Here is a 12,929-nt window from a genome sequence, read left to right on the forward strand (position 1 = left end):
TTTGTGACCCCTGCCAGTTATCTCTGTTAGGATGTACTCACACTGGTAACCAGCTCTGTACATGTGTGAAACCATGGGGGGCCATTGTCTGGCCTGCGTAGGTGTGAACTGCACCACAGGGGGGTTAACGGCCCGATGGTCCTGCTAGAAGAGGTGGTCCAAACAGCGTGCTAGACTGGCACGGTTGGCCGCGCATGCGCACGCACAACTCGACCCGCACGCAAAATGTGATGACGTTGGTACCGCACGACGCTTTACGGCACATAAACATCTGCATTCCGCAATGATAGCGGTGTCAGAAGTGGTCGTTAGCTGATATATATGAACAACACCACAGAGAACTCATGGAGGAAGAGGACAACATGACCGTCAGGACTTCTCTTTGTTCAGCCGACAGTGGGACAGTAACGGAGTGTAGCAGCTCATCATCAGGTCCAGGTATTTCCGAGGGTATAAATATACATATAAACACATATTACTGGTATATTAACCCATATAATCCAGAAAATATGGAAATTGGACATTTTACTGCTGCTAATGTGTAACATATTACTGGTATTTTGTGGACAGGACACATGTGGTTGGTTATTATATAACCCAGAAAAAAATGGAAATGGTACATTGTACTGCTGCTAATGTATAAATAATATAAATATATATATATATGGTGTTTCAGTGTTCTGGGACACATACTCACTAACTCTGTAGAATGAAAACAAAGTGTAGTGTATTAATTTATTCATCTAAATGTAACCATAAACACAACATCACAAATACAAGCCCAAATAAATGAAATGTCTGAAAGAAAGGTCATAATTTTCCAAACAAAAATCAATAAGCCAGAAATAAAGTGCAACCTTTTGCAAAATGTAACATGAACCTTAAAAACAAAACATTTAAACATTGGAAGTACAAGGATGGGAATATTATGACAGCAGAACCTGGAACAAGACTGTAAACTATTTATTTATTTTAATCTTATTTTATTTCTCTTCTTAGGTCGTGTCGTGTTAGTGAACATGTGATAATACCAATTATCAGTATGTGGAGTTCCTGTTAGTCCTGTTCAACTATAATGAATTGATCAGAAATCTACACGTGTCCTGTTCTCATAATACCAGTAATATGTTACACATTTACAGCAGTAAAATGTCCCATTTCTATATGTTTTGGTTTATATGGGTTAATATACCAGTAATGTGTTTATATGCATGTTTATACCCTCAACATTACCATGAAATTTTGTGTTTTACTCAAACCCCTCATCATCACGTCTCTGCAGAAGAAGACCCTCCACTGCACCTCAGCACTTTAACAACTCACTAATTTCATAATTTAAATAAACTATTTCTACCTTTGTTTTTCTGTTTACATGTCGTTTGCTTTGTATTTAATAAAATAGTTTCTCTAACAGTTAAATCTACACATTTATACTGTATATAATACACATACAGGATGATGTGTAACAATAATCAGTAACATTAGCTGTAAACACATTTTTAGAACTAAATATAAAGTTATGATGTGAACAGAAAGAAAGGAAGACGAGCCAGATAATTATAAACTTTAGAATATAATACAATCATAACTTTTAATCATAAATATGATTCTTCTCAAAACAACAAACTTTGATATCTTTGTCACACAATATCTAAGCTTCCAGTGAATAATTTACAATAAAAAAATAAAGGTTCACTGATGATGACATTGAGATCTCAATGGAGGGGCGTGGCCACTCTGTATGGACTTAAAGAAGAAGAAATAAAAGAAGAGTTAGATAATGTCATGTTCATCAAAGGAAAACTGAAAGTGATGGAGAGAAATATGATCAGATGGACACAGACACACAAAGTTTAAACAAACACACACATTAAATCATCTATTTACACTTATATTAATGTACACAAAGACTAGCTCCACAAAATCAGAACATTTATTGATCCAATAAATAAACTGATCTTACCTTTATAGGCTCAGTTTCCTCCTTTGTTTTTAAATCCATCTGAACCTCCATTCATGTGGTTTTTATCATCAGAGAGTCTTTCATTTTTAATAAATCCACCGTTATTTGGTCTGTTTTAATCTTTCTTTCCACTCACTTGGTTCTCTCTGTTCCTTGTGTCGATTTCATCAAAACAAAGCAGCATCTTTAATGTTTCTGTTACGTGTGAGTAAAATTACCACAATGTACCGACACTGGCTGTAAAGAGCAACTTATTATCTTTCATAAACTGGTGGAATTTCTCCGATAGAACAAATATGAGCAGAATTACAGTTATTTAAATTAACGTGATGCGTTCAGGGGCCCTGGGAAACCCAGTCCGTGAAAAGAGCACGTGTCTGGGTAAATCTTGGTTTATAGTTACCCTACGCAACAGAAAATATGAAATGAACAGAATGTACTGTCAACAACAAACCCAGAGTCGCTTAATGGTGACGTAACGCCATACGTGTCATAAATTAACGTGATTATGTGTTTCTCTGTGGGAACCGAGTTGAGCTGGTGATCACGTCCGTTCTACCGTGTCAGGGAGGGGGTACAGGGAGGGGGGGATTCCTGCTGGGAGCTTAGAACAGTCCCAGTTACCAGTGTGAGTTCACCCTAACTCCACTGTTGGATGTTGATTGACTTGTGAACCCTGAAAGGTTCCTGTTCCCAGGTTGGTTCTTCCTCCATTTGTTGAGGTGTGAATGTTTGTGGTTTTCTTTCTTTGTTCTAAGGCTAAAGCTTTAGACTCCTCCCATTGGTCTCCAGTTTCCTGTCATATCATATATGCCTTTTTTTGGCTGAGATTCTTCAGAGTAAATCTGACCCCGGCTGCTCTCACAGGGTTTTTGTCTTTCATCTGTTCTTTTGATTCTGAATGTGTTAATAAACTTTGTATTATTATGTGAGCCAGTTTCATCTACGACTCTTTTTCATCCTCCACATCATCACCCGGGAAAACACAACTAAAGCTAATGCTGCTAAAGCTAATGCTGCTAAAGCTAATGCTGCTAAAGCTAATGCTCCTAAAGCTAATGCTGCTAAAGCTAATGCTGCTAAAGCTAATGCTGCTAACACACAAGCTGAAAATTCTGTTTTTTCCTGACTTTTGAAACTGTTTCAGCTGATGGCATTACTTAGTTCACTTATCAACATGTCCATCTTGTGCATTTCCTTCTAATTTGTAAATGTAAATAAAATAATATCTAAATAAAATAATCATGGACCTGGTTAGTGATTGATTAACTTCATAAATTTACCGTTTCACAGTGTGAACTCATACTGTCCTTTTCACACTCAGAAATCTCTCTTTACCATCAATAATAATAATAATAATACATTTTATCTATAAGCACTTTTCAAAAACTCAAACACTTTACAGTTGTTAAAACAATTACACAAGTCAGTAAAAGAAAGCAACAACAATGAAGTAAATAGAGAAAAAATACATAACAATCATAAGTTAAAAGTTTGTAGAAGGAATGTAAACAGGTAGTCGGTGTTTTCATTCACCAGGGGTCACCTGTGTGGAAGCAAGGACTGCCTCGCTTCAATACTGCTGCTGAGCTGCTCCTTCGGTTTTTAAAAGTGCTCAGATCGGCTAAAATCAGCATCAGCGGAAAACATTGGACACCTCCTCTAGTCTGAATATGTGTAATATTAATAATATAAACACTATTAAAATACTAACTATTTCTGAAATAACATTATAAACGCTGTTAGGTTGGAAATATCAACAGAGTGAATGAGTTTGTTTACGTTTATGTCCCTTTGACATGTGACCCCCCCCCAGGTCACACATGCTCAGTTACAGAGTGTGAAAAGCTTCAATGATGTAATATTACGTCAATGGCACTGAGTGAGTTATTAATTGTAAATTTTCTTCTATATATATATAGTGAAAGCCTATTTTCTTATTTTAATTTAATCTTATTGTTTTGTACAAATGTAGTGATTTTATAACATTTAATCTTTTCGTGTGTACATGGTTCTCACACTCGCTTTGGCAACGTAAATCTGTTTTCTCACGCCAATAAAGCTGTTTTGAATTTGAATTTGTAGAAGTTATTGCAGGTTTGGTTCCAGAAGTTGGCATCAGGAGCAATTTCCAGATCTTCTTCCCATTTATGATGAGTAATGGATGTTGTTTCATCAGAGTTCAGTATGATAGTGTACATTTTGGATGTGAGTTTTTTAGTGGACTTTTATGTTGATGAATGATGACACTTTTTATATGTTGCCAGGACTGGAAATTGCATTTGCAGAGATTCCAAGTATTGGGTGTTCCTGACACCAAACTTCTGGACCAGATGTGAGAACGAGATGTGCGGTAAGTAATTCCCCTCTCTGCCCATGTGCGGAGGTGAAGTGGTCTTTTATTCAGTCGTAGGTCTGGATTATTCCATAGAGGTGTGGAAGGTGCTCAGGTGGAGTTATTTCCACCAGGCTGTCAGAGCTGAGGATATTGTAGAGATTTTGAAAACAGGGGGTGATGTTTGAATTTACTGACAAATGGTAAGTCTTTTAGAATATTTTTACAAAATGTTTGTTCTACTTCATGCCAAACTGATATCTGAGGGGTTGTGATGAATCCAAATAAATAAATACGTGTTGTAGTTGAATTGCAATTGAGTAATTACTTAATTTGGAGCGGCGAGTCAACCTTGAAATTTTGGTTTCTGTTAGAGTGGAAAGTTTATTCTAATTTCACATTATCACATTAAGGGATGTGCGTGCAGTGACTGTAGGTAGCTCTGTGTCTCTACTGTGATTAAACAGCTAAGGGTACTCTGCTGTGTTGCTACGCTGCTCTGTTAGCACCGTTGTGGTTACCCTGACCGGTGGATTTGCTGGTGTGAGGCCAAAACGGGCCTCCTGGTACGCTGCTGCTAACAGCGGTTGGTGTTTTGACAGTGTGTACGCTGAGTGGCAGCGTTCGTTTCGGCGCTGCTCTGTCTCCCGCTAACGGTTTTGTCGGATGTTGCTCCAGTTAGATTTACCGGGAGCACAGTTTGATCACTCCAGGTCGGTGCGTTCGCTGGCTTCATTGAAGCCGCTGCAGCTCAGCGGTTATTAATTGAACTATTATTAATATATTGATATATAATTCATATAAATATTATCGATATAATAATAATAATATAATTATTATTCATACAATTTATAACTCATTGCCTGCCAAAGATGTTAATTGTGTTTTTCGGCTGGGGTTGCTAGGAGACAGTGTGACAAAACTCTCCTGTGAATTAAGCAATTTGCCTCTGGGATTAATAAAGGAATTCTGATTCTGATTCTGAATATCTAATTTGTACCATGATGTAGTGACCAACTGGTGACCTGTAGGTGGCAGCAGCGGTGCGCTGGATGAGAGATCACCTGTGATGAGCAGAGCTCAGAGGGAGAGGAAATGAGTTTATGAGACATAAAATGTCACTACAAGAGTTAATACTGAAGTTCTCACCAGCTCACAGCAGCTCACACACTAGACCAGAGCATGTGTGGAACTAAGTAGACTATTGAGAGTGTGGTGATGGTGAGAGAAAACAATTAAAGAATGAGGCAAACGGTGAGACTCGGTATGTCTGGGAGGAGGAGGAAGTTGTGTGTGTGGAGAATGACGGGGGAGAGACTTGGAGGAACTCCAACAATATAGTAAGAAATCCATTTAACTCTGTCATAGATAGTAAAATAATAATGTTTCCATCAAAAGCCTGGTCTCAGTGTTGTTTTAATAGTTTTACAGAAGGAAACAATGACGAGGTGTCACTAAAGCAAAAAAAAAATGCTTCAAAGTCACTAATAGATTTTTTTCAGTTTTTTCAGCTTTTTGTCACAAACTTTTCAGGTAGAGCCATTGCTAAGCGTGCCGGCACGGCGTCCGCCGATCCTCCTCGGAAGGCAAGGAAAGTTGATGCTCTGGCTAACAAGGTGGGTGCTTGCACGGGCGACCGTGGCTCAGGTGGGTAGAGGGTCGTTCTTCTGATCGAGAGGTTGGGGGTTCGATCCCAGTACCTGACTATGTGTCAAAGTGTCCTTGGGCAAGACACTGAACCCTAAGTTGCTCCCAGTGGTCGACTAGTGCCTCCCACTGGTGTGTGAATGTGAGAGTGATTGGGTGAATGAGCTGATATGTAAAGAGCTTTCAGACTGTTTCAGTGGTGATAAAACTCTATATAAATCAAGTCCATTTAACATTTACCGAGTTTGAACAGATTAAGGCCGTCTTGCTTACCTACAGACAGAACACATTGCACAGGCTGGTCCATCCCACCTTCAGGAGGAGAATGTGCTGTCCACGGCAGCATCCTGTACTCTGGTGACACTGGTGGGGATAGGCAGGATGAGATGCCTCCACAGGCTTCTCATGCTTTTTCGGAAGGTTCTAGTAGGACTTTTATGTAGGCTCAGTGTCCAACCGTGGCACTGTGCAGCCGGCAATGTGCGCGGCCTTGGCACGCCGTGGGTGGATGAAGCCCCGGGTCCCTGCCAGAATGGCAAATGCTTTTTTTAAGCAGGCCCCCAAACACCTCTGGCTTTGTGGTGCCTCCCTCTGACCCCTACATTGCGGAGCTCTGCAGATGCTGGCCTGACTCGAGGGTTCACTCCCGACGATAAGACGACCCAACGCCAGGTCTGACTGGCACAGTCTCCTCTATCTGCATTCTCTTCCAGTTGTGCCGGGCCAAGACCTTTGGCCCAGCAGAAGTGTAGACCTTGGAGCGTAGTGGGCAGGTTGGCCAAGCGAGGCAGCAGTTGCCAGTTACGCCAGGCTCCCCATGCCCCTCTTAGGCAGGGACGATTGGTAGGATGGATGCGGGTCACCCGACTGCTCAACCGTTATCAGCAGTCCAGGGTAGAGTTTAGATTTTTGGTCCGAGCCCGACCTGAGTTTGGGCCGGGCTCGGACCTCATTTTTAACTTTTTCTTTTTTTAAAAAAGTCTTTCTTACATTAATATTATTGTATTATTACTTCTATATTGTTGTGGTATCATTCTAAAGTGATATGTTAGTAGTGGTGACAGGATATTAACAGTGTTGTGTTTAGTTGTTCACATTCACTGATGATTATTTACTGATTTTACTCATTCCTCACTTGCTGCTGGAGCTCAGAGAACAAATATGATTGGTTCTTCAGTCAGGTCTGTGCTCCACACATAGACACCTGGTCTGGTCTACATACTGTAACGGACTGGGTTCTATGTTCTGGTTATGTTCCACTGTATGTATTCAGTGGTTAACTGATGCTGAGATTTCCCATGGCCATGAAGGCATCATGGTTACGTTCAGCTTTCTCTGCCAATGTGTGTCTTTGTTTACATGTGTCTGAGTGTTGATTGGCTGAGAGGTGGGGAAAGAGGGCCAAAGCGGGGAAAGAGGCAAAATTCACGGTAGCGTGAGTGTATGACGTGTAAGACGGTTCTTGTGTGTTTGATTGTTATTTTTGTGTTACTATGACCTCCATTAAAGTCTGTAAAACTGCGATAACGACTGGAGTCACGTCTTTAAATACCTTTTGGGCTGAGGTGTGTGTGTGCCCCCCCCTCTCTCCACCCTTGCTTCACGAGGCATGCACTAATAATCTACTGGCTGCATTACGTTCAATAAATAATAATTTATGTCGGTTGGCTTTCGGGCTAGGCTACAATTTAATTAATGGGTCAGGCTGGATTTTTTGGGCCCGATCTAAACTCTAGTCCAGGGGCCTGCAGGTCACAGTGCCAGGTAATCTGCAACACTGTGCAGCCACACTCCATCTGCTCAGATGCCGAGGGGTTCTGGACCAAGTTACCCCCCCCCCCCCCAGGGCACCAAGGGGCAAGGATGGTGGAACCTGAACAGGTCTACTACACCATCATCATATTTTTAGACACTTTAACACCAAATAATCACACCTGTGTGTTTTCTGTTTAACTGTTTTTATTTAGTACGTGAACATCAGAGGGTGAGATTCCCACAGTCAGTGAAGGCCTCACGGTAACACCTAGGATAGGAAACACTCATCACCTCGATGGACCTTATTCTTCTCACAGAAACCTACACACACACACACAAACACACAGAGGGTGTAGTGAACATGACAGGATGCTGAAGTGTGTAAAGGGCGTGGCCTGCTTAACCTGCTGTCCCGTTGTAGGTGAAATGATACTCCGTGTTGAACTTCAGACATTTGGCCCGTTTCCATGATTTGCTGCTCAGACGCTTTCAGTCCCTCTGAGTCTGGGTGTTTCCCCTCCCGCCCTGCACACACACACACACACACACAACACACACACACACACACACACACACACACACACACACACACACACACCACACACACACACACACACACACACACACACACCACACACCACACAGAGGGAGTGTTGTCAGTCATGGTTTGTTGTGTTGTGGTGGGTTTCTTGTGTGTTTGTGTCCTACTGTAGATCAGCAGCATTCTACACTGGACGTTTGTCCCAGGTCATGTGATAGATCAGCGTCATACAGTCGTCACATGATGAGTAAATGTCGACTCTGCCCTCGTCCTCATAGGGAATGCAGCTGGTGTCGTTAGCCTCCACACCTGGAACACGCCAACAACAGATTATTAACACAGGAAAAACACGTCAACAACACGTCATACGTCATGTGACCCTCACCAGTGTTCATCAGCACCAGTGTGTGATTGGACGTCTTGTCCTCAGGTGTAGTCATGTTGATGTAAAACACCAAACACTTCTCCGCCCTGCACACATCACACACATCAGCACCACCACAGGCCACGCCTCCATTCAGTCATGTGACACGTACACTATGTTCCTCTCCAAACACGCCACCGTCACGTTGTCCTCCATCATCTCCATCAACATCACTGAGCTCTGAACGTTTCTCACCAGATATAAACCCTTGTCAGAGTCAGAGAAGGCTCTGACCAACACCCAACGCACACCCAGCACCTGCAACACACACACACACACGTGTATTTGAACGTTAATGTGTGTGTGTTTGTGTGTGTGTGTGTGTACCTTGTCCAGGTGTCCCTCTTTGACTTGTCCTGTCAGTCCACATGTTTCCTCTGCAGCCTCACATCTGGACAGCGCAGCAGCAGCAGAACAGCAGCTCTCAGGATCAGCTCCATGTGTGTGTCTGTGTGTGTGTGTCTGTGTGTCTTCTTATAACACACACACACGTGCAGCATTGGCATTTGGACCCTGAACACCATCGACCTGGTAAATATTTTGTTCACCATCAACTCTTCACCTGCTTTGTTCAGGTCACAACCACACAATACACACAACACGGCCCACTGCAGTGTAACAGTATTGTGTGTGTGTGTATGTGTGAGACCCATTAAAGACAAACACGGTGTGTGTGTAAGATCTGGTTTATTGGTTTGTTCACAGTCAAGTCAGCAACACAATACACACACACACACACACACACACAGGGAAGGAGGAAGTTCATCAGAGTTGAACAGTGGTCAGTGACGGTTGGCATGGCGACCCTGCTGTCTCTCCACAGTGCTGTTGTGTCCAATCGCTGACATCACTTCCTCCAGGAAACTGTCAGAGAAAGACTTTACTGATGTTGTGTGTGTGTGTGTGTGTGGTGTGTGTGTGTGTGTGTGTACCTCCTGGTGTTGTGGATTGTAGTGCCTCCCAGTACGATACGGACTCCTGGCGTGGTGCGGTTCATGTTATAAACAGTAAGCTTCTTCATATGTGGCTCCACCAATCATAAACCCACCATGTCCTGAGGCCTGGGTCACATGGACACACAGAGAGACCTCATTGGTCAGCTTTGTGTGTGTGTGTGTGTGTGTGTGTGTGTGTGTTACCTGTCCCTTAGGCTACTTGCTCCCAGATAAGGAAACTGACTGTCCTTCAGCTTCCCTTTGATCAGCTGATCCAGAGTATCCTGGAGTAATGGCTGGTGCTGAGTGTACACGTTCTCTACACCCTACACACACACACACACAAAACACACACAGAGGTGTCAGTAGGTATCTGACCCTGGGACTCTATCCGTGTTGTGTACCTTCAGGCCTTTAAAGAACTGTTTGGTGATGGCTACGGCGTCTGTGGGCGTGATGAGGTCACTTCCTCTGACCCTCTTCCCTCCGTACGCCACCACGGCCTGGACCATCTGAGGGGGCGTGGCAGGCGTTAGTGATTGGTCTGGTCCTAATGAGCTGTGATGTCATTGGTTACCTGGCGGTGGCGCTCTGACACGCCCCTACGGCTCAGCTCCTCCATCAGAGCAGGAAGTACACTGCTGCTGTGGCGCTCGTACCTCAGGGCGTACAGGGTCACCAGACGGACCGCATCCAGGTCTGAGACACGAGGGCTCTGCAGCAGACGCCTCACCATCTGATACACACACAGCATTATTATGATCAATGTTCATGCTATTGAAGCTAACAAAGCTAACTAAGTTAACTGAATCCCAGAGTAATCCCTGAGCTCAGCAGTAATCAGATTACAGGTGAGGACCTGCTGAGCGTGGGCATGGTCGTTCTGACAGGACAGCTCTTGCTCCGCTTCAGACACCTCCATCAGCCGACGCTCCGACACCAGCCGTGACAGCTCCCCCACCACCGTCACGTGTTTGGAGACAGTTCCAGACATCTTCTTAAACTGAGGGTAGCTGTCCACAAAGGCCTGGGGACACCAGGAGACACCAAGTAGGTCAGAGGACCTCAGAGGACCTGAGAAGACCTGTGTCCGTCCCTGACCTTCATGTCACTGATGGACTCCAGCTTCTGCTGTCCTTTAGGTCTTTTCTTCTGGAAGTCCTCCATCAGGTTTTTGATGTTTGTGCCGATTTCTCCAAAGTTCAGGTAGAGGTTCTAGAGCCGACAGAGACAGACGTGAGGAGTGTGTAGGTACTGACGGTCTGTGTGTGTGTCCTTACATTGGCGTAAAACTCATCATGTTCTGCTGAGAGGACCACCTCCTTCAGATCTTTGCTGATCCCAGGAACTTTGGACAGATCAATGCGGTTGTTGTTGAGGCCAAGGAGCTCGTGGACCATGGCCTGGTACGTCCACTACAGACACACACACACACACACACACACACGCTCAGTGACAGATGGTGTAGGAAGCGGTGTAGTGGTGTGTTTGGTCACCTGACTGAGTAGAGGTGTGATGGCGTCATCACTACGGTCCAGGATCAGCAGCAAAGGAGGAACTTCAGTTTTCCTGAAGTCAAACAGCTCATACTCCTTGGTGATGATTTGCTGCAGAGAACAAACAACTGTGAGTGATGACATCACTGTGAGGTGATGGTGTGGGCGGGGCCTTTGGTAACCTTGACGCTCTCTGCGAGCCTCCTGGACATATCAGAGCTGAGCTGGTAACGGATCATTGGACACTTCTTCAACGCCAGGAGGACGGACGTCAAACCCTGAGTCACACGGGACAGGACGGACGGCTCCCAGCTACGGCCCTACAGACACAGGTACAGACAGGTACAGACAGGTACAGACACACAGGTACACACAGTCTGTAGTCTCACCACAGACAGCAAGTTGAGGCTGAACAGGTGAGGACTGACTGCGATGAAGTCTCCGTAGAACTCCTGCAGACACAGATCCATATTATTATTAATATTAATAAGTGATCAGTTGATCACAGAGCCAGAGAAAGCCAATCAGCTGTCAGGGAGTGTCCACCAGTGTTCAACTCACCTGAACCTCAGCAACAACCTCCTGTTCATCAGCCTCAGCCAGAGCTTTGACCTCACTCTTACTGAGCACGTTACTGAAGTCTGACACACACACACACACACACACACACACAATACACACACAATACACACAGAGGGCGAATGATCAACAAACAAAGAGTGGCTTCACGGTTACTGGTTGTGTATTAATTTACAGTATATGTGTGTGTTTCTTACATATGAAGTACACACTGTACTTTGGTTTCCTGAGCTCCTGGATTAGATGCTCCACATTATCCTGTAAACACACACAGTGTTCAGTTGTGTGTGTGTGTGTGTGTTTTGTGTGTGTGTGTGTGTGTGTGTGTGTGTGTATGTGTGTGTGTGTGTACCTTGGTGGGGCGGAGGAAACACAGAGCTTTCAGGTGCTTCATGTTCTCTCTGCTCTGAGAGTCGATTCTCTCAAACAGATAAACTTCTTTCTGCAGGATCTCAGACTGAGTGTACACAACACTCACTATACTGGTCTGACACACACACACACAGACGTTATATATCATACATGTATATGAATATGTTAGCTTTTAATGACACATTAATGAATGGTTAAATATTGATGCTATTGTTGTTCTTACCGTTTCTTTGTCCATCAGCAGTATTTTCATTCCCGCTCCGCTGCTGTCAATCATCTTAGAGATGTACTGTTTTATCGCCAAAGTCACGTTCATCTTCACACGCACTTTGTTTGTTTGTTTAACTGTTATCTTTATTTCAGAAACACAATGTGTGTCTCGGCCTCTACTTGTTTGTGTTTTTCTTCTGCGACAATTTACTTCCGCATTACGTCACCGCGTCACTGCGTGAGTTTCTTCTTCGTCGTATCGTCGCGCTGCACCGCCACCTGTCGGTTCAGTGATGGTTCACAGCTTTTATTTATTGTTTATTTCTCTTTCTCGTTTGTAGTTACCAACACATGTGTGTTTGTTTACTTCTTTGTTTAAGTATTTGTATGTTTTTCATGCTTTTTCATACGAAACCTCTCTGTTAGCAGACGGAGCCGTATCACACACCGGATATAATTTACATCCGCGTCACCCTCACGCAGCAGCAGAGAAATAGTCCCAGCGGGGTAATGCATTTCCTTGTGTTTACTTTGTTTAATACTCTAATTACTTTTTGGTTTGGTTGTATATTTTGCTCACACGTTGATTTTTTTTTCAGCGCTTTAAAGCCAAAATAACGCGTTGCTCCGCAGGCACCTGAAAGTAGTCCGTACCGGCGGAGGGATACGCCT

At 43.7% G+C, this 12,929-nt stretch overlaps 1 protein-coding gene across 1 annotated transcript; it reads right to left on the reverse strand.

Moving 5' to 3' along the window:
- Positions 1–9,335: 9,335 nt before the first annotated feature.
- Positions 9,336–12,525, reverse strand: vps45 (vacuolar protein sorting 45 homolog). Its single transcript, XM_028440887.1, is given in 17 exon segments — positions 9,336–9,529; positions 9,598–9,678; positions 9,680–9,710; positions 9,713–9,726; positions 9,805–9,926; positions 10,005–10,112; positions 10,178–10,336; positions 10,460–10,627; positions 10,702–10,815; positions 10,881–11,015; positions 11,097–11,207; positions 11,279–11,416; positions 11,486–11,548; positions 11,658–11,737; positions 11,873–11,933; positions 12,028–12,162; positions 12,271–12,525. Coding segments are annotated over 17 exon segments (1,695 nt in total). The 5' UTR covers positions 12,364–12,525; the 3' UTR covers positions 9,336–9,447.
- Between the last annotated feature and the right edge of the window lie 404 nt (positions 12,526–12,929).

The sequence above is a fragment of the Gouania willdenowi genome, unplaced genomic scaffold (assembly GCF_900634775.1).
Source record: "Gouania willdenowi unplaced genomic scaffold, fGouWil2.1 scaffold_120_arrow_ctg1, whole genome shotgun sequence".
NCBI classification, from domain to species: Eukaryota; Metazoa; Chordata; class Actinopteri; order Blenniiformes; family Gobiesocidae; genus Gouania; species Gouania willdenowi.